Source organism: Marmota marmota, unplaced genomic scaffold (assembly GCF_001458135.2).
Source record: "Marmota marmota marmota unplaced genomic scaffold, marMar, whole genome shotgun sequence".
Lineage (NCBI taxonomy): Eukaryota > Metazoa > Chordata > Mammalia > Rodentia > Sciuridae > Marmota > Marmota marmota.
The window spans coordinates 22,702,779-22,725,082 of NW_025999998.1; the positions used below are offsets into that span (position 1 = coordinate 22,702,779).

General features: G+C 42.4%; 1 protein-coding gene across 6 annotated transcripts in view; it reads right to left on the reverse strand.

Moving 5' to 3' along the window:
* Nucleotides 1-2,799: 2,799 nt before the first annotated feature.
* Nucleotides 2,800-22,304, reverse strand: part of LOC107148300 (transducin-like enhancer protein 1) — a 61,328-nt gene continuing 41,823 nt past the window's right edge. For all 6 annotated transcript variants that reach the window (XM_015492957.2, XM_015492959.2, XM_015492956.2 and 3 more), the window contains 6 exons: nt 12,092-12,341; nt 10,103-10,350; nt 6,892-7,039; nt 4,916-5,066; nt 3,562-3,638; nt 2,800-3,416 (listed from right to left, as the gene is read on the reverse strand). In XM_015492957.2, the coding sequence (XP_015348443.1) occupies nt 3,309-3,416; nt 3,562-3,638; nt 4,916-5,066; nt 6,892-7,039; nt 10,103-10,350; nt 12,092-12,341 (982 nt within the window). In that variant the 3' untranslated portion in view covers nt 2,800-3,308. The remainder of the gene's footprint in view (nt 3,417-3,561; nt 3,639-4,915; nt 5,067-6,891; nt 7,040-10,102; nt 10,351-12,091; nt 12,342-22,304) is intronic.

Consider the following 22,304-nt stretch of genomic DNA (forward strand, 5'->3'; position numbering starts at 1 on the left):
AGCTATAAAGAAAGTGTTAGCAAACCAATCTTACTAGGATTTTTTTTTTTTTTTTTTTGCTCAGTTTCATAGAAGAGCTATGTGGTAGAAACCAACAAACAAGGTGTAAAGACTGAGAGAGGTTAAAAAAAAAATCAAGATATATAATTTGCTGATAAAAATATTGAGGAAAATATTTACATAAATCAGTGAAAACAAACTTATTGATATACCTACAATATTACATTGCATGGTATGTAAGAGAATTGTGCACACTGTAAATATTTAAATTAAATGAAGAGGAAACTTGGGAGAGTTAGGGGAAAACATACACACACACATCACTCTTAAGATGTAAAAGAACACAGAGCCCATAGTAAAACCAGAACTTAATTCTATGTCCTTTGAGCCCATGGGGACATTGTTTCCCTGAGATTTGGTTAGTTTTTAGGGACAATGATACCATTTCCTGAGATTTTTATATGTAAAACTGCCTAGCAGCATAGTCCTTGACACACAGAATGACCAGTGTCCCACTGACTCAGAATTGCTGACTCCTACTTTGTACTCCATGTTCAAGACCAAGGGGAACATCTGGCACATGGGTTCTCAACAAGGGGAACATCTGGCACATGGGTTCTCAACAATCACATGATCCCAACCTTCTGAGGGAGAGGAGAGGCAACTGCTCACGCCACAGCTCAGGAAAAAATCTTCCCACTCGTGCCCTCCAATAGCAAGACAACCACCACTCATGTTCCTGCTCACATGCCCACTTCTGACCCCCAAGACCCTGAAAAGCAGGCACAATTTTTTTTTTTTTTTTTTTTTTATCATTTTCACTAAGTAAGAAACAAGTGTCTGGCCCATTTTCCAAGATTCTAAATTCCATGAACAATGGGCCTAGCTTGCATTAGAATACCTCATACAAGACTCCTGCCATCAAGCCAGTCTCCCATCCAAAGTCAAATGGAATTGGTTCCATTAGATTGAAGACAATCTATGAAGTCAGGCACAGTAGCGTATGCCTGTAATTACAGCAACTCAGGAGGCTGAGACAGGAGGATCGAGTTTGAGGTCAGCATGAGCAACTCAGTGAGACCTTGTCTCAAAATAAATAATAAAAAGGTGCAGCGATGCAGTTCATGAACCCCTGGGTTCAATCCTCAGTACCAAAAAAAAAAAAAAAATTGTATGAATTAAGATTCTCAGAAAAACCCTATTAGAAAAAGAATACCTGAGGCTAGAAAACTGTATATAAAGCATGAAGGAAGATAAAGAATGCCCCCACCCCCAACCCCCAACAAAAACAAGACCATTTCTTTACCAGGAAACCTTTTCAATGTGCCTCCCCTTCTCAGCGGGCTGTGGTTACACAACAAGGAACCAACACTTCCCAGTCTACCTTTTGTCAATCTGCCCTGGGACTTCATCTCTGCCAGTGGACTGGCAAATGGAAGCAATGAAATAAATCCTTTCCCTAGACATCTGTTTCGTCTCCACTGCTGCAATTACACAGCCACATTGTTGCCTTGAGTCCCTGGGTTTTAGATGGGAGAGAAACAAACCCTTGTGGCCTTTAGTCATTTAGAGTTTGTTAGCCCTCTGTCACGGCAACTGAAACTTTAACTTACAATTAGAGAAAACCAGAAGGCAGGTGGAAGAGAGAACAGAAAAAGTCAATGCTACATTAATAAGCCACCCAAATCTGGAGCATAAAAATCTACTTCATCTTACAAGGAAGGGGTGAGAGAGAAATCAGCTTTAGTAATTAGGGGTTTGCCATTCACATAGTGAAAAGTGAAAATATTTAATACACTTTGTACATAAATATTTCTTTTGGCAAAAAGCAAACAAAGTAACATTTTTAAATATAAAAAAGGCCTTAATGACAAACGAAAAATATTAAGACACACTGCCAACAACTTGCTGCATCATAAGAAAATAAGAACATTAAAAATTCCTTAGGTGCTATTTTTAAATAGCTAGGAAAATTGGCTTAAAATTATTAGCCATTCTTTTCTAAAATACAACAGTAAATAACAGGTACATGAAGAATAAGTCATGTAGCCTTTCCAGGGGGAAACATGCTTGGCAACTTATTAAAAGCCTAGGGTTACAGATTTCATCTAATCAAATTAGTAAAACCTTGTTCACAAAGATAAAGACCAAAGAATAATGACAGATTGCAATGGCTGGAAATGCAGGGATAGCCTTAATGAGAGAGTGGGGCTGAGTGCTAGATATGGCTGGATTAAGTAAATTATATAATAGATTAAATAAGTATTAATGAAGTTGAAGCAGGTCAGCTTTCCACCTTTCTCTTATGGGGACATGAACTCTGGAGCTCTCTGAGCAGCATAAATTATAATATAAAACCCAAGTCACCTAACATTTTTTGAAATGTGAAGCTTATGAAGACATATAGATTTGAAAAGATGGAACTTTCCAGAGAAAAGAGATATTCTGCCGTCCAATGAGTCACCAGGAAAAAGTAGACCTTAATTTGTGACCTTGAAGCACAAGAGTTTCATAACAACAAACAAAAAAGACTCTTGAAGAATAAGTAACTGTAGTTTCCTAAATTAAACTGCCATTAATATACCTTCAGTTGCTCGCGATTCTTACTCTTGAGTTTCCAGAAAGTCAGAAGCGTTTGATGGGTTCTGTTTTCACGAGCAGGAGTCCACAACCACACGCACGAAGAAAGAAACACATTTTCAAACTTCTTCTACAAATGTATGGACTCTACTTACCAAACCCACGTGGATGATCCCAAAGCTTTGATTAACAACAGTAAAGAAGGAGAAGGAGAACCACTTATTGGTACTAAAGGCTTTACTGTATTAAACCAAATATATTTACAATTTATACAAATGTTTAACCTTCAACAAAAATACAAAAAAACATTTCACAAGATGCAAAACCAGGAAACAAGTTCATTGGAGACACCACTGCTCTACAAAGGACGGAACGCAAGGTGAAGTGCAAGGACAGGAAGGAAATTTCACTCAGGCCAGGTGTGGGCGACAGATCCTCCAGCGAGACGAGAACCGGCTGCAGCTCAGGTTGGCAGATTCCGTTCCTCAGTCCTACGCCCCTTGGCCCCTCTGTCCAGGTGGTCTCGGTGCTCCATTTGGTCTAGGTAGGCGACCTTCTGTTGACGGAATCGTTGCCTCCTCTTTGTAGACTCAAAGTAGTTTTGTGTCAAGGTTTGGAAACAGGTCTGTGTGTGTGTGTGTGTTTTCTTTTAAAGTTACAACTTTTCTATTTCTACAAATTCAAAACATTTTGGCCCAATTCAACTATAAACGTTAAATTCCATGTTTTCAGTAGATGACTTCATAGACTGTGGCCTTCTTATCCCCTGAGCCAGTGACTATGTATTTATCATCCACAGAGATGTCACAGCTGAGCACTGACGAGGACTCTTTGGACTGGAAGAGAAAACAATGGGTAAGTGTTTAATGTGGAACCTGGGTACAAAGGGGCCCTGCTCCCTCCATGGTTCCTTCACTTCTGGTTTCACAGGTGACGCTGTTGTCGAATTACCATTCTACTAGGTAAGGAGTTTTTACATACCTGGAATATACTGGCTCCATAGGGGGTTCGCCAAGCATTGAGGAGGTTATCTTTTCCAGTACTCACAAACCACTTACCTAGAATTAACAAAAAATACGAAGTTTTTAACAAAATTAAAATTCCTATAATAGTGTTGGCACCTTGAACTTAATCAAACAGAGCACTGCTATTGCATGAATAATCATATCAAAAGAATTGGTCTATGACCTGAGTAGAGGTTTTAAATCTGGGCTCCCCAGTGAATTATCTGTATGATCCCAGTAGAAGAGGGTGACAACCTCATTAGTCACTGGACACGACTTGTACGACCATATTCAACACATAGTAGCCCCTCAAATATTGAATCAGTGAAGTTGTTTCACTTTGGACAGTCTCCTCATGACTAAATGGGATTGCAAAGAATTAAATATTGAATTTAATAGGGCACAGTGGCACACTTCTGTAATCCTAGTGACCTGGAAGGCCGAGGCAGGAGATTGCAAATTCAAGACCAGCCTCAACCACTCAATAAGGCCCCAAGCAACTCAGCAAAACCCTGTCTCAAATTTTAAAATAAAACAGATCTGGGGGCTGGGGATGTGGCACAAGCGGTATCGCGCTTGCTTGGCATGCGTGCGGTCCGGGTTCGATCCTCAGCACCACATACAAACAAAGATGTTGTGTCTGCCCAAAACTAAAAAATAAATATTAAAATTCTCTCTCTCTCTTTCAAAAAAAAAAAAAACAGATCTGGGTATGAGTCTCAGCAGTCATGAGACCCTGGGTTCAACTCCCAATACTGCCTAACACCCAGCCCCAAATGTTGAACTTTTGCAAAATGCCAGTCATGTTATACAGCATATAGATTGTGCTCAATGAATGTCAGCTAACTAATCCCTTTATCCTTTCACCTATCCACCCAGAGCACAAGTACAGTCTTCACATGAACTTTTCTCCTTGCTGTAACATGGAAGAATAAAGGTATAGCTAACCCCCCCCTTTTTTTAACCCTGGGTTCCTCATCTTGGCCAGTTCACAATGACTTCCACTGTTCCTGCCCGATTCTTCTAAAGATTCCTGCCTGCCCTTCTTCTGCAGAGTGGTAACAATTGACCCACACCCTCACTCAAAACAAGTATGTGTCCAAACCTTGTATTAGGCAATTTTATCTCCTGCTGACTTTTCTCAAATTAGCAAAACAGACTGAAACAGACATTACCATGCTTGGAGGAACATATTAAAACAATAGAATTATTGCATCCAGCTGCTCGGAGAACAACATTTTTTCCAGATAGGATCTCTAACCAGATTTTTTTTAGAAGTATCTTCCATTTAGGCCATCAATGACCTCCAGTTTCCTTTCAGTGGAACTCACCACAATAAGCAAATTTGAGGGACAGCACACAGCTCTCGTGGAGATGCAGCTGGTACTTGTCAGGCTTGTTCACATGCAGCACTTCCACGTTGCTGCTCTCCATGCCCACAGCTAGCCACTCCCCAGTTGGGCAGTATCCCAGGGAGAAGATCTGTAAGAAGCAGAACAGGGTCACTGATTATTTTGCTCAATAAACTTAGGAAGTGAAAAGGCAACCAGAAAGGCGGGTGGGGGGGAGCAGGAGTAAGGACAGAGGGGATCAGCCAAATCCAGACTGTGGGAAAGTGGACAAGGACAAGAGACCCAGCCCAGACGAACCAAGTGTCAAAAACCTTCATGGAACAGCTGGAAAACTTTGAACACTTCCCTCATACGTGATGAAATTAAGGAATTATTCTTAATAATACTGGCATCTGTTTGTGTGTTTTAAAGCCATCCCTATCTTTTTAGAGTCACTGATGAAAATACTCAGGGATAAAATGACATCTAGAATTTACTGTGCTTGGGGTGAGGATGACAGAGAGACAAGACTGGCCATGAACTGATAACCACCAAAGCTGAAGGATAAGCATCTACAAACAGTACTCTGTATTTTCAGATACATTTGAACACTTTCTATATTTGTATAAATTTGAAAATTTCCATAATTTTTTTTTAAAAAAGGAGAAGCCAAAAATAATATCCTACTTATTAGGATATAAGGAAAGGGTACCACAGGGAAGATTATGAAAAAAAAAATCAACCAAATGTTAATAGAAACATAAAATGTGTTAGGAGTCCTATTTTTCTGGGCTGCATTATTTTAATGCCAAAAAAGGGTCTGAAAGTGCCAAGTAATGATCAAAAGAACAATTCTACCAGCAGAAAGCACTTAAAATGGCAAGCACACTCTTAACCCAAAACAATTCTAGAGCCAGACACTCAAAAAACTACTTTCCACAATCCACAAAGTTGCCATTTTTATATTATTTCAAAACTCTATAAATCTAGCTTGTGGTGAGCCGTTTCTGCCGTTTATGTAAATTATGGTCGCCATTACATGATGGCGCTGGCTCTGCTGTGGTCTGTGATAAACAACTCCTTGTTTGGGAGAGTTGGCACATGACTTTTCATCACTCTATGAGAAAGCTCCACGTGGCTGCTTTGCATTGGGGCTTGAGATGCTTTATTAAGGCTGGGAGGGGCATCCGAGAGAGAGAACTGAAGAAGAGAACTGAGGAGAAGGACTGTCAGGGGCCTGAATAAACTGCTGAAAGAAGATTCCTGAGTGTTGCGTCTTCCTTGCGGGCAAGGGGGCGCTACACTAGCTGGCCATGAGTCCATTTTTCATAGGATAAGTAATAAGATGGGCATCCACTGAGATAATGCTGCATTTTTTTTTTTTTTTTTAAAGTACTGGGGATTGAACCAATGGGCACTTAACCACTCAGCTACATCTCCAGCCTTTTTTATTCGAGGACAAGGTTTTACTAAGTTGCCAGCTGGCCTTGAACTTGAGATTCTCCTTCCTCAGGTTCCTGAGTTGCCGGAATTACAGGCATCTGCCACTGTGCCTGGCCTACTACACTTTTTAAGGCTCCTTGATGCAGGGCAAATGAATGAACTTTCAGAGCTGTTGTGACTTTCCCTACCCTGAATATTCTTCAAGCTCTATTTAAATGAGAATCAAATAATCATCTCTCACTCCACATTAGATGGTAAGAATAGGTACCACACACCAGCAGAGCTGGATATAGTCTTCACTGTATGAATTCCCTAAACAAACACATCTCGAAATAAAGCAGTTAACATGTTTTAACCCACAGGATTTTAGAAGCCACTTGAGGAGTTTCAGGGGGTTTTGGTTTGTTTATTTGAATCAGTTCTCTCAGATTTAACCCCGATCTGTTTGTCCTACTGCCATTATCCTGGGGTGGGAAGGATGTCCCACACAGGCCACCTCAGAGATTCCAGGGCAAGCGAAAGCCATTCAGTACCTGTGAGGTGAAGTCATGCTGCTGCAGCTGCCGCCCCTCGCGCAGGTCCCAGGACCTGACTGTGTTGTCCAAACCGCCCGTCCAGAGCTTGGTGCCATCATTAGATATATCAATACAGCTGGCTCCGTCTGTGTGGCCCTGAAATTGCCTGATAAAACAAACCAGATTGAATAATGATTTCCTGCCAGAGCTCAAGGTAAACACTGTTGTGTTGTTAGTTTTGGACTCTCTGTATGTCATCTCGTCAGTGTCTGCTGATGTGTAAGATCAAACTAACCTTCCCCCGAGGAGGAAAGGAAACAGCACCTGCAGATTTTATTTTCTTTTTTCACAATCCAAGGGCTAAACAAATGCACTGCCATTGGAGGTTGCTACCCAGAAGTCAAATATGCTACTATGGCTTCTTTGATGAAATCTGTCTAGAAGAGAAAACTCCTCCCAGCTCTGGAAAGTGTTTAAGTGTTAAAAGAAACAAAGGACAAACACACAAAATCTCAAGTGTATGCCTTAAGGAAAGATTAAGGTACTGTACTTCAGTGGTGAAACTTGAATCCAGGAAAGTGGCTACCTTGTAAGCACTGGGACAGAAGTATTCTCATTCAATGAGCAAATCAACATGGCAATGCCCTTCCTCCCAGCAAACCATGAGATCACCTGTTTGCTCAACCTTGCTTTCTGAATTAAAAAGAGCCCTGTGTTAGGAAATCTGGACTCCCCGAGACAAAGGGTCACGCTGGCCTCCTGACCTCAGAGGCACAGGGCAGAGACCAAAATAATTACGGAGGCAGATTGGTGGACACTTTGGCAAGACCTTGTCTTCAAGCTGAGCACAAGGTTTTTCATGACAGGAAAATCTCATACAGCATTCAAAAAGCACCACCAAAACCAACTAGGCCAGGGATTTGCTGAGCACAAGTGGCATACAAGGCAACAGGTGGGACCTGCTATGGGGAGGTCACCAAGGCTGGTGGTCCATGATGGTGACTATCAGGGACTTGGTTCTGTATGCTGAGAGGGAGTTGGCAGAACTGGCCAGGACAGATCAGGATCCACCTTCAGAACCTGGCAAGACCTGGCAAAGAAGTGCTTGGGAATTCTGACATTCAGAAGAAGGTTTCCATGCCTTTTCTTCCTCTAGAATGCAAACCTAATTATTCCCACCGAGCTCCAAATTCTTTTTTTTTGGGGGGGGGGCGGGGTAGGGGGGGTACTGAGAATTGAATCCAGGAGCATTCTACCAGTGAGCTACATCCCCAGTCCTTTTTATTTTGAGACAGGGCCTCACTAAGTAGCTGTGGCTGACCTTGAACTTGCAATCTTCTTGCCTCCGCCTCTCAAATTGCTGGGATTACAGGTGTATGCTACTGCACCCACTCAGAGCTCCAAACTTTTAAGACGAGCTTGGAATTTGAAAGAGTATAAGGGAAGGAAAAATTACCACTGTTGCCCTGAGCCAAGACGAGAACCATTATTTCAAAAAATTTACCCTCTATAAGCTATTCTGAATATCTACAATTGTCCCAGGACCTCTTTTCCCACATGCCCCAAATCTTTCCCCCACTGTAGCCAGGCACAGCATCCCAACCAGGCCAGTACTCCTCCAAGTCCCCCCTACAAGTCCCCCAGGCACTGCCTTGCCTGTGTTTCTTTCCTTCAAATTGTTTTGGCAATTCAGGGATTCCCTCTTCCCTCCAGTCTGACTTCTTTTCATCTCTTCAACTCAGCAAATGTTTAATCCTTCACCCTAAATATCACTCTCTATCAACTCACAGCTCCCAATGGATGTTCCTCCATCCTACCACCCTCCAAGAGAATATCTCCACATTACTCCCAAGCTACCAGACCAGAAGGCAGAATGTGCAGGGTCACAGGCGCACAAAGATTCTTCTTTGCCCTGTCACACACAGCAGTCACATGCAGTCAGTCCAAATTGAGAAAGAGATGTGTCGAGCCCTACCCTCTTACATCTAATAGGCACTGACTTCAAGAGAGCCAGCACAGAGCAGGTGTTCTGGGCACAGACAGGAGAGCAGGATGTCTGGGCTCCAATTTCAGCTCTTCCGTATCTGACTGTGTGACCCATGGCAAATAACTCTGTACGTCAGGTTTTTCATCTACAAAATGTGGAGAATAGCAGTGCAGATGTTATAAGAACTAAATGGGCTAATATCTGAAAAGTGCTTACAATTTGAATTTGGGAGGGAGGGAGAAAAGGAGGAAGGAAAAAAAATTAAACCAAGTAACTGTAGCTAGGCTAAAAGGGACTTTGGGCTCCAGCTCCACAAGTCCATTTTGCTCACTCTGCACTATGTCACAAATGTCATTCGCATGCAGAGACAGAGCTGGGCTTGGTGACACTGGGTTTCTACAAGAAGGTTTAAAGAAAGAGTGCGCTGCTTCGATGATGTCTCTGGGTCATCCCTTTTCTGTGCACACACACAACCAAAAGCATTAGAGGGGGCCAGCCTAATGAGCCACAGGCCTCAAACCACAGCATGAACAAGATGGTTTCTGAGCACAGATAAAATGTGGCAAAAAGCCAAGCACACCCGGACTTCTACCATTGATGTTTTGTTAGTGCTTTACTTTTAGAAGACTTTCCCGTAATGCTTCTGTGTGAGCACCAGCCAGGGCAGCCGAGCCACAGCAGTTGCCAGGGTGAGGAGGGCAGATTCCAGGAAGCAAGCAGAGCCCTGTTCACTCCTGAGTGGAACGACCCCTAAATGAGTCTTTTATTTACTTATTGAGAAACATGGATATTTTAAAACCATTTTGTGGATTCAATTCATGGACTCTCCTTTTTTCCTTTCTGATGTCCTTTTGTTGACTTTTTTTTTTTTTTTTTTGGTTATCTTATCAGTTGACTTCTGTTTGCATAAACAAGGTTCTAGACAAGGCCAAAAACATCTAGAATTGAGAGCCCTTCATGCTTCCATGTAATTCATGTTATGCTATGCCACCCCTTGGCAAAAGCTAAACTTGGCTTCTATATGCACACTGAAGAATAGGAACAAGAAAAGGATGAAGTCCTGGTCACCGTCCGGCACAGCACCAGGACCAAAAGTTCCCTGGAGCACCTAGCTCCACACCTGGCACACAGTAGGCTCTTCACAGATGGACTGCTGCCTGGGGGCAGCCAGAGAAGCAGAGGCGCAGAGGGGTCTTCTCCTGAGGCCATCCACTCCTCTCTGAGTAAACCGCTGGTGCTCACCTCACAAGTGTCTGGTTGTGTAGGTCCCACACGGCGATGTTGCCATCACTGCAGCATGAGAAGCAGACCTTGGAGTCAGGGCTGATGGCCAGGGCATAGCAGGCAGGGGCCGAGGATGTCAACTCTGCCTTGATGCGAGGGGTTGGAGCAGCCAGGTCCCAAATGGAAAGAGTGCTGGCTTCCCCTCCCACAATGAGAGTGCAGCCATCAGGGAGCAATTTACACGAACGGATATAATTATCTCTATTCTGTGAAATAAACATAATTCAATTGCTATGATGCATTACCAAGCAATAACAGTGCCGCGTTCACTAACTGCTATCATGGGTTTTGACTTCAGAGTGGCATTTCACAGACTCCTATTTCTATAGTAAATATAAGGGCCCAACTGCCACTGTCCCCTTCCAAACTAACTCATAGGCTTGCTCAATCATGTGTGATGTCAGATCACTGTTCCTGACTCCCTGCCTCAGAAAGCCCTGAAAGTAACCAGGTGGTAAGGCAGGTCTGCATGCACTGCTACACCTAGACACCACTTTTGAATCTGGTCAATCAATCATTTACCTCTTCCCCTCTGTTTGGAAAAAAATGCAGACCCACTGTGCATGTTCTGGTTTCCATTATTGTTAACTATATCTTTCTTAGTCAGAGGATCTTAAAAATGTAACAGCTGCTTCTCTAATTGTAACATAGGGTTTATCCATGTGTGAGCCCCTCAATCCAAAAGCCCAGGAAATCAGTCCAAGAACATCATGCCGTCAACCCAACATGTATAAAAAAGGGCCTAATATGACCCACCTCTAGAACCTCAATGGATGTGCTATCCTCCAACTCGAATCCCAATGGGTATGCTTAAAAGTGGTCTATCTTTCAAAGATCAGAGAAACTTTAAGCACCAACTTTAAAAGAGAATAACTCCTACTACTACAGAATATGTTGAAGTGTAAGTTTCATTAAAGGCGGTCTTTGTCTTAAAAATTTTCTTGGTGTATTATAATTACACATACTAGTGGAATTCAGTGCGATATATACGTACACGCATGTGACATCATTTGGTCAATTTCATGCCCTGAAATTAACCTAAATGTTCCCACTCCTCCTCCCTCCACAGGAGATATTTTTATGTTGTTTGATTTAAAAAATACAGTAATAACTACCCCAAGTCTGTGTATCTCAAAAACACTGCCACTCTGCTTTTTGGAAACACTCTTCCAGTCAGGCAGGGAGTGGGTAAACTGAGCCATCTGAGATGGTGGAAGGCAGGCTGACATCATCCTGGATGGGCAAAGCAGGGCAGCCCAGTTGACAGTGTGCGTAAGGGCAATGGTATAAGGTCTGTAAATCCTAGGGTTACACTTTAGAGACCAGAATATGTCCTGGAGTGTCTATGTCCCAGAAAAATGCAAACTGGCATCCTCAGATGCTGGCTTATGTGCCCTGTAAAAGTGTTCCTATTGCTCCTGTTTGACTGACATCCTGATCCCCTGCAGTGTCTCCCTCAGCCCTTTCCTGAACTTAAGGTAGTGAAACCAAACCAGCTCTCCAGCTCTCCCTAACAACACAGACCCTGTTCAGAATGGCTTTCATGCCACATTATCCAATGTTTACTATTCAATATTTATTTGAAGGCTGTAGGGAAATTAAAAGTGGAATGGATTGCAGGGATCAGAGTCCAGGCCTCACTGTGTTTTCTTGCACTCACTGGAAAACCCCCCTTTATAATACACAGCTACACAAGGACAGCTTTCTGCAAACCACTGTAAAATATTTTAAAAAAGAAATCCATCAACACTGGGCTCTAACCACAGCAACAGCAACAAATGAAACCTTCACTTTTAAGGGAGGGGTGGGGGGTTATGCAGCTAACACAGGAAACAGAAGGGGCTTCCATTTCCTCCTAATGGGAATAAAACCCAGGCCTGGACAGCGATTTCCTTATTGAGTCTCGGGGGAGAAATTACCCTTGTGCACCAGTTCCTGCTCACTCACCAGACAGTCAAGCTGAGAGACAGGGCTCTTGTTGCCAGGGTGGCTGATGTCCCAGACCTTGACACAGCCCTTGCCTCCTGTGTACACGTGCCTCGTGGGGTTGCTGATGGTCACTGCACACACCACCTCCCCATGGTTGAGGGTGTTGATCTGGCGAGCGTGTCGGGGGATTCCGGGTCCAATGAGGGCATCGGGGGGAAAGGGCACAGGCTGCATCTGACCATCTGCAGTGACGTGGAAGGAGTAGGCACTTTTGGAGAGGGGAGAATTGGAGAGAAGACAGAAAACACACTGAGCGTGAAGGAATCAGTCATGACCCTGGTTCTGCTCTAGAAGGAAGGCAATGAAGAGCAAAGCTTCCCTTGGGATGGTTCCCCTTTTGAAATCAATTCGAGTTGAAGAGCTTACTGATGGAACACATCTAAAATAAATGATAGCTGGAATCTAGGACGTGCCAAAAGAAACTTCTCTTGAACTCTATTTAAAAAAAAAAAATTAAGACTAAAAACCTGTGCTTACCCATTCTATAAAGCATTCTGTCAAATCACATTATAAAACAATGTGCTTCCAAATTAGCATAAAATATCCCCTCCCATGTATCTCATATAATTGTATGATTTCTTAGTATGATTTAAAATGATCATTTTCAGGGTTTAAAACAAAGCCCTTAAGAACTCATAACTACACATAGTAAGTCGTGTATTTCAATGCTAATGAACAACAACAACAAAAAACACAACTTTTAAAACACACTCATTTAAAGCTGAGGCTCAAACTATTTCTAAATAACCAAAAAGAGATTCTCTTACATCAAGTGGCTCTGTGACAAGAGATTTACTTAAGTAATTTTTTTAAAGTGGGTCTTGCTATGTTACCCAGGCTGGTCTCTAAACTGCTGGGCTCAGTGAGACCATGGCACGTGCCACTGCTCCCAGTAAGACTTTTGTTTTGTTTGCTTTAAAGATTTTAGGTAACCTAAAATCTTTAAAGCAAACAAAATAGAAAAAAAAAAAAAAAGCAAATTAAATAGGAAACCTAAAATCTTTGTGATAGAGATTTTAGGTTTCCTATTTAACAATCTCCCTTGCCTACCTTCATCACTAACCCGTTTAGCCTCAGGCAGCAGAGCTCCCAGCTAAGACTGCTCTTCCCAGCTCTGCTCTGGCCAGGTAGTGCCCATATCAGGACCAATGAGGTGTAGGCAGAAGCTGCTGGGTGTCACTTTACCTAAGTTTTTCATTTGAAATACAGGTGAGAAAAGGTCATAAGGGAACTCTGTGCTTTCTGCTCAATTTTGCTGTGAACCTAAAATTACTATTCTAAAAACTGAAGTTTATCAATTTTTTAAAAGAAAAAAGAAGTAAAGAGAGGGTATGCCTGGTCTCTTCTCTTGCTCCTTCCCAATGCCTGAACTACAAGCAAGATGACTGGAGTTTCTGCAGCCTTTTGGGACCACAAGGTCTCTTTGAAGATGGAAATTAACTGCTAAGGGAGGGAGAACAGAAAGATAGATGCAGAGACCCTGTTATATCATGGGGCTCTGATACCTGCCTTGGGCTGCTGGCAGTGTCTTTTATAGGAAAGAGAAAGAAATAACTTCTATATTACTTAAGCTACAAGGTTGTCTTTTCTCCCATTACAAACAAATGAACTGAATCCTAGTTGCACATTTCTATTTCCATGTCAAGAGTCAAATTATTATTTAAGCTCCAAGAAAAAAAAATATTATGGACATTATAAAACATGCACAAAAACAGGAGAGAGGATGGTAGAAAAAAGAAGTGTTTTCACTCCACCTCCCAATGGATAGAATTCTGCATACCCCAGGTGAACATTACAACTTTCCTTGTCTTATCTGAGGCATTACCAGGACAGCTAGAAGTTCAAACAACAAACACTAAATGGAGTATGTATAATCTCCTCCTTCTCACAACCCCACTGGGTAGGCCTAGGTCCTTTCTGGAACTTGTCATTGACACCTTTACATATGTAAACATCATGAGTTATTAATGCAGAGCTTAAATTTTCATTATTTATTTATTTATTAAATACATGACAATAGTGGAATGCACTACGCTCATTAAAATTTTCATTTTAATACTAACTCAAATTCTGTCCTATAAATTAGCAGGTACAAAATTGAAAATTGATAATAAGATATCAAGTCTCTATTTGCCTAAGCTTTAAACTCACATACTTTTCCTTGGAAATAAAATGCAGGCTATTATATTCCCTTTATAAAAGCAAAATATCACATACATGGACTTTAATATCCCTCAAAAAACATAATCTTTTATATTTGTTATCTCCTGGAAAACTGGTTCCAATAACTCATTTAATATCACTCTTGGTTTGAAAAATGAGCACATATCATGGGAACCATGTATAATATTCTGAGAAATAATTATGCATATAAAACAATATACCTCAAAGCCCTCCCATCACTGAATCATTACATCCTTTTTTTTGCGGGGGGGGGGTGGTGGTACTGTGCATTGAACTCAGGGTGTCATGTGTACTACTCAAGCACTCTGCCATTGAGTTACATATCCAGCCCTTTCACTTTGAGACAGGGTCTCACTAGGTTACTCAGGCTGCTCTCAAACTCGCCATTCTTCTGCCTCAGCCTCCAGAGTTGCTAGGATTACAGGCGTGCACCACCACGGCAGGCTAAATCTCATGTTTTTATCCAGCAGGATTCTTTGGTTGTCTTAGCAATATACAAAGTTCACATAACATTTCAATATATGAATATTACAGTTAGATGAATGGGTAGCTATGCCACTTAGTATGGGAATTATAATCAAATCGTACTTTGTTGTTTTTAAAGATGACTGCTGAACTGCAGGGGTTTTAGTTTATTCAATCCTATTCCTACAAGAATTTTGGACTCCCAATAACTCTAGTAGAGTGAAGTCCAGTGGCTAGCTCTATGACCAGCTATCAGGCACCATGACCAGGGTGCAAAAGTGACAAACTTTCTAGGTGATGTTGAAGAAATGACAAGTGAAATTCTACAAAATAAAACAACTGGGTTGTATATATAGCTAAGGAGGAGAAAGGAGCTTCTTCTGAAAGTCCCCTTGCTATGACAGCAATGGCATAGGTGGAGGTAGGTCCTGCTCTCTGTACACCATCAGTTAAGGTGGGCACCAACTTCCCATCAGATGCCCCTTCAGTAATCCCAGATTTTCAGGGGAAGAAAATTTTATCTTACTTCAACTGGAACCCTGCTTATTATAGAATTGAATGTTCCAGATTAAAATAGATGCACGAAGGACAGAAGGGAGATCTGTATGCTGGTCTTTGGAAGACACCCACTTCTCTCCCAGGTGTCCTCTTCTTTAAACTGCACAGGAGGTCTGCGATCATCATACTGAGGCAATTTAAAATTGATTCACAGTGCAGCGAACTGCTGCCAGAAGCTGTGAACATTTGTCTGTCCCAGGGGAAACCCATATGGATGTTAATACATCAGTCAAGGGGGCCTCTGAGGAAGCAGGCAGCACCCGCTGTGCTGGGGAGCCGCATCGAATGAACAAACCAGAACAAAGCAAAGGGCTGATGGTCTCAAGGAGAAATCCAGCGGAAGGAAAAGAAGTGGGGTGAATCAGATGTAGGCATCACTTATTCACCTACAAAAATAACAGGAACCTCCTCAGAGACCATATTAATGGCACATTATGACAATGTTAAAGAAGTCTGAAAAGGAAACTTCTCTATTGGTTGATGAATTATAAAAAGTAAAAACAATCAAGGAAGGGAATCTATAAAGAGATAGGGGTAAGTCAACCCCCTTTATTCATGGCGGGTATATTTCCAAACCCCTGGAGGATGCCTGAAACCAGAGAGCACAGAACTCTCTATATACTTACTGTGCTTTTTTCCCCTGTACATACATACCTATGGTAAAGTTTAATATTCAAAAGAGGCATATTGGGATTAATAAAATTAATAATAAAATCAATGATTATAGCAATGCATGCTAATATAAGTTATGAGAATGCGATCTCTCTCAAAATTTTTTACTTTTTGCCTTTCCACATAGAGGAAACACTTCACAGCTTTTCTTCAGTATATCTGAATTGCCAGCATTGCTACTCTTGTGCCTTGGGTCCTCTAGTAAGTCTAATAAGGGTTACCTTAGCACTACAGCACTATAACAATTGATCTGATAACTAAGGCAGTTATCAGATCAATTGTTATAGTGCAGGTAGCATATACAATGTGGATACACCATACAGGGGGATGATTCACATTCCAGGCAGGATGGAGTAGCACAGTGTGAGATTTTATCACACTACTCAGAAATGCACACAACTTAAAGCTTGTGAATTATAGTGGGTGCAGAGGTGCACACCTGTAATCCCAGCAACACATGAGGCTGAGGCAGGAGGAGTCCAAGTTCAAGCCCAGAATCTTTTAGTGATACCCTGCTTTAAAACTAAAAAATAAAAAGGGCTGGGGATGTGGCTCAGTGGTACAACACCTCTGGGTTTAATCCCCAGGACCAACACACACACAGAGTAAATTGTTTATTTCTGGACTTCTGCTTAATACTTTCAGACTGCACTTGACCACGGGTAACTGAAACCATGAGAAAGAATACTATAAGATAAGGTGAACTATAGTATTTATAAATATCCCTCAAACCTGAATTCAGAATGAGTGCAAACACAAAAGACTATACATGGTATGACTGCATTTACACAAGTTCAGACACCAGCAAAGTCATCAGTGATACTGAAGGTCAGGGTGGGGGTTACTGTTGGTGACATGAAGGGAAACATGAAGGCTTTAGGATCCCTGATCCAGGGTTGGTTCCATGGGTGGGAGCCCTTAGTTAAAAGCAGCTGAGCTATACATACATGAAACACACATCGTATCTCAATTCTTAAAATTTAGATTCGTTTATTTATTCAAGACAAAGCGGAGAAAAGGCCTCTAACCTATCAGCCATTAGATTAGGTCCACAGCCAAGTTGACAGCCTAGCCTTTGGCATTCAGTGGACCTCACATGCAGAGCTCTGGGTCCCCGAAAGCACCAACTGTGGATTTACTACCTGGCTAGCCTGCAGACCGTGTGTCCGTTTCCTGATCTATAACACAGGAATAATAAAATGTAAGAGTTGCCTTATAGTAAAGTATAAAGTTATTAAAAGGATTAAAAGAGATGCCATCTGTGAAACATTGTCATTACTAAACCATAACTTTAACAAAAGGAAAGTAGGCTGTGTTGAATCAAGGCAAATGTCCGCAAGTGGGCAAATGTGAGCATCAGGGTGCTAAAGGGGAGGAAGATGCAGAGTGGGAATCGGGAAAGCAGATGAAGGGACAAGGAAAATTAAAAAAAAATTAAAGAAAATGAGCACAGGAGAGATGACACTTGGCAAAGTTATGTGAAAACTTTGAGATGAGGTTGTTTGGATAGGTGTGTGGCAAGCTGTGGGGCAGAAAGATGGAGTCCCTGGATCCTTGGCGAGGTCAGCAGCCCACTCCTAAGACAGCCTCACAACTGAGTCTGGCCCTACTCCACCTTCTGACCCCAGCACCAGCAGGTCAGGCTCACTTCTCATTCTGAACTCTGGTGGTGGAACTCAAGAAGAAGGGGTGGGCACGGTGTGCACACCTGCCATCCCAGCAACACAGGAGGCTGAGACAAGAGTAGCCAAAGTTCTCAGCCAGCCTGGCAATCACTTGAGACCTTTTCTCAAAAAGGGGCTGAGAGTGTAGCTCAGTGGCAGAGCACCCCTAGGTTCAATTCCCAGTGCCTTCCCCCGCTACACACACAAAAGAAAAACTGAGTGAAATCAACACTCATTTGGAGCAAGGGACTTTTCATTTACTGGGCACGTAGCACAGGTGAAGGAACTCAAAGGAAGGAGCCCCCTCTGGGCTTCCTCACAGCAGTGGTGAGCTGGAAAACAAGACTGAGTCTGGAGGAAGCAGGCTGTTTTTCCTGGGCAGAGTGGCTCCTGTTAATAAAACAATGCTGTGTTCTGCAGCCAAAGGAAAACAGGTGTTTACAGAGTTGTCAGTTTGCTAGAAATAGATAGAACTGCAGTGGCAGAGTCCAGTAAACAGTAATGAAGAGGCACGGACCCCAAGAGATGAGGACTGCGGCCAAGCCCCTGGTGCCTGGGGACTCGGCACTGCTGATGTGAAATTTCTTGCTGTATTAACAAGTCTCAAAAATCCGATCACGACAAAAACCTCCACTCGAACTTCAAGCTTTTTAAAGCTCATGAGGCCCTTTACAATTTAGTGTCAACAAGTCTTACTTGATGTGACCCTAAACTTCAAGCCATGTGAGACAGCAGGCCATTCCCATAAAATATCACATGTCACTTCCCCAAGGTGTATACAGACTGTTCCCTCCTGCCTAGAGTAACACTACCTCCCTCCTGGGTACATGTCACTTCCTCCCTCCCTCTTCCTGCCAGTACCTCCCCAGGCAGAGTGGTTATTCTCCACGGTCCTGGCTTTCCCTATGAATTTCTACTATAGCATTTATCACACTCGACATTTCTGTCCTTTATTCCAGAGTTCTTCAGGAATGACTTCACCAGCACATATACAGCTGGTGCTCCAACAATGAATCAGAACCCCACAAGTCATTGACTGCTACCTGGTCACTTATATACTGAGACATGAAAGAAAGGTGGCTCCGGTGAGAAAAATAAGCTAAAATGAGAAGGTAAGCAACTGTATTCTAACCATCTGGGTCATGCCAGCCAACTTCCAAGGAATATCTAGCATTCATCCCAAATGTGACTAAGAGTTGGTATCAACCATCCCAGGGATAAGGCAGTCCCTGGAGAGATAATGTCAACCACGATAAGACACTGAGGCAGCCATGGTTGAAGGAGAGCTAAATCTGGTGGATGCTGGATGCTCACAAAGCAAGCCAGGCAGAGACAACCACAGTGCACTGGGGACTGGCTCCATTCTGGGTCTCAGCATTGGAAGCACAATTCAGACACCAGAGTCCAAGAGGTAAGGAGACACAGGTTATGGCTCGATTTAGTCATTAGAAAGATGGGGGGAAACCAGGCGTGTAATCCTAGCAATCTGAAAGGCTGAGACAGTTCATAAGCTTGAGGTCAACCTTGAAAACTTAGCAAGGCCCTAAGCAACTTAGTGAGAGCCTGTCTCAAAAATTTTAAAAGGGCTGGGAAAGTAGCTCAGTGGAAAAGTGCCTTTGTGATCACGCCCCAGTATCCTGCCCAAAAAAAGTGGGGACCAAGTTTCATTTATTTGGACCTCATTTTTCCTATCTATATATGTCGTGTCCTGACAAAATGTGTCTATGAACAGGTCTGCTAAGGTGTGGAGTACATGAAGCTACATTGGAATGTACTTCAAGAGAATTATAAAATACAATCAATATTCAATCTTTAGTCTCTATAACAAAAAGATAATTTGTTGGCCCTTATTACTTAGAGATGGAAGAAGTGGCTCAAGAGAAGCTAACACACTTACAACCATGTAGCTACTAGGTGGCACAACCAACCTACAAGTGGAGCACCTAAACTTGAACTTGGCACCTACATCAACACTAACTCTGATTTACCCCTCAAGAGGGATAATGTGGAGCCTGTCAGGACAGAGGCACCTACCCTACATACAAGGAACATGGCCAGGCAAGTCACCATGATCAGTGTGGTTCATTATGGAGCTCAGAGTCCAGAGACCTGGGCCCAGGAGACTTTGAGAGCTGGGCTTACCTGGTTCCTTCAGAAATTGATGAAAATTATATAATTACAAGTACAGGACTTCAAAGCATTCAGATGGGAGACTTTTTATTCCATGTGTCAGTTTGACCAGACCAGCAGAGGCCCAGATGGCCGGCAAAATACTTCTAGGTGTCTAGAAGGATGCTCCTTGAAGAGATTAGCATTCTAGGTGGTAGGTGGTAAAAAAGACCCACCCTTTCAATGCAGGTGGGCCTCACTGGACATCATCCAATCTGCTGAGGGCCTGAACAGAATAAAAAGTAATCTCTAAAGTAAGGGTATTGTCCCCTGGTTCTCGGGCCTTCAGACTTGGAGTGGAAAATGCACTGCTAGCTTTTCTGAACCTCTTGCCTGCAGATAGCAGATCATGAGATTTCTCAGTCTCCATCATCATGTGAGCCAATTCCTCCTAATAAATTTCGGTTTAGCTATCACATTGGTTTTGTTTCTCCAAAGAACCCTGATATAATCATGCAGAGTGTAAAAGAGAATTGGATTTTCAAGTCCACTAAATAAGACAGCTGTGGAATTGAGACTGGTCAACAGAGGAACCAGAAGAAAGATCAGGAACAGAAAAAAAGCGGGTGTGGGGAAAAGCTCCCGGCCACAGAGCTGTCTCCTCGGCTACAAGCCGAGGGATGGTCTCCAGCCACTGCTGCAAAACATGTTTTCCTAACAAGCAATTTTACCCCAAAAGCAGTTATGACTTTCTTTTCCCTTTAGGCTCCAAATCCTAAAAGGTATTTTAAAGGTTTATTTAAGCACTAAACAAGTGGGTAGAAGATTTCTGAATTACATGTCTGGTATTAAAACATAGGGTGAAGGGACCTGGAACTAACCTAGAATCTGAAGCCAAGCTGTTATTAGTCTGAGTTATTACTGACCTCAAGGTGCTAGTATACGAGGCTGGCAGACTTTGGCCCCCAGGTATTTGGAGGGAAAAAAGTAATGCTATCGGGTCAGGAGAAAAAAAAAAAAAAGTCTACCTTAACTTTCAAATTTCCCCACCAGAGCTCAGGGGAATAAATTTCCTAAAACTAAAAATGAATTCAAGTTAAGCTGACTGAACAATACCAATTAATTCTAGCCTTGAGGGTTTAAAAACAAAGTTTGGGTGATCTATTATAAATCAACACTACTTATTTCCAAAGTGCAAAAAAATACGAGTCTTCTTTCAAAAAGAATGAATCACACAGTCTCACCCCGTTCTGGACTCACCTACCACCAACTAAATGCAACTAACATTTGTTAACTGGGTATCTCTGCTCGAGGGGACAAGGAAACTTCAGGAACTTCAAATCTACCAGGACAAAGCAGATGGAAATGTACGTGTGATTATAACCCAAGGTCCAAGTGTGAGTGTCTAAAGACATCAATTACTAAATGCTACTAGAGAGACATCATGGATGGGAAGGCGCCCCACAAACACTTCATGAAGAAGGAAGCAACCAAAGTGTCTTTGAAGGACTGAAAATACTCAAACAGTGCTATGGTGTGGATAAAGTCCCATATGCTAAAGGCTTGGTCACGAGACTGTGGTGCTAATAGGAACTGGTAGAACCTTTAGGAGATGGGACCTAGAGGAAGTAAGTTAGGTCACTCGGAGAGTGTGCCCTGGAGAGGTATTGAAACCACCACCCACTTCCTGTCCCTCTTTGCTTCCTGGACAGCATGAAGAGAGTAGCTTCACTCTTCCACACACTCTCCACCATAATGTGCTATCTCACCCAGGCCCAAACTTAGCAAGGCCCAAAGCAACTGGGTCAACCCATCATGGATGAAAAACCTCTGAAATTGTCAGTTAAAATAAATCTTTCCTCCTTTTAAGTAGATTACCTCAGGCATTTTGTTACATTAACAGAAAGCTAACTAACTCAAACAGGAAGTGAAGACTATGAGACGGGAAGGGAGGATATAAATAAATAAACAAACAAACAAATAATAAATAAACTCAGTGGAAGAGTGCTTGCCTAGTATGTGCAAGGCCCTAGGTTCAATCCCCAGAAATACAAAAATAAATAAATTAAAAAAATAAATAAGAAGGGAAGGTGCTTCTAGCACAAGAGGCATTTGATTAACACAAAATAAAAGATAGAACATGAGGATAGAAAAGCAGACTGGGGCCATATCACCGGTGGGTCCTGGAACATCACATGTCACATCACTTATTAGTCAACAATGAAAGATCTCTGCACAAAAATGGGACCTAACCCAGGTGCAGTGGGGTACCCCTGAAATCCCAGCTACTTGAGAAGCTAAGATGGGAAGATCACTTCAGCTTGGGACCTCACTGGGTCCAGCCCAGACATCACTGCAAGATCGCATCTCTGATAAAACAGGATGGGATAAGATAAACAGAAATCCTATCAGATAAGTGCTTTATTTTCTTAAACCCAGGGGTGCTCTATCACTGAGCTATATCCTTGGTCCTATTTTCAATTTTCTACTTTGAGGCAGGGTCTCAAATTGCCCAGGCT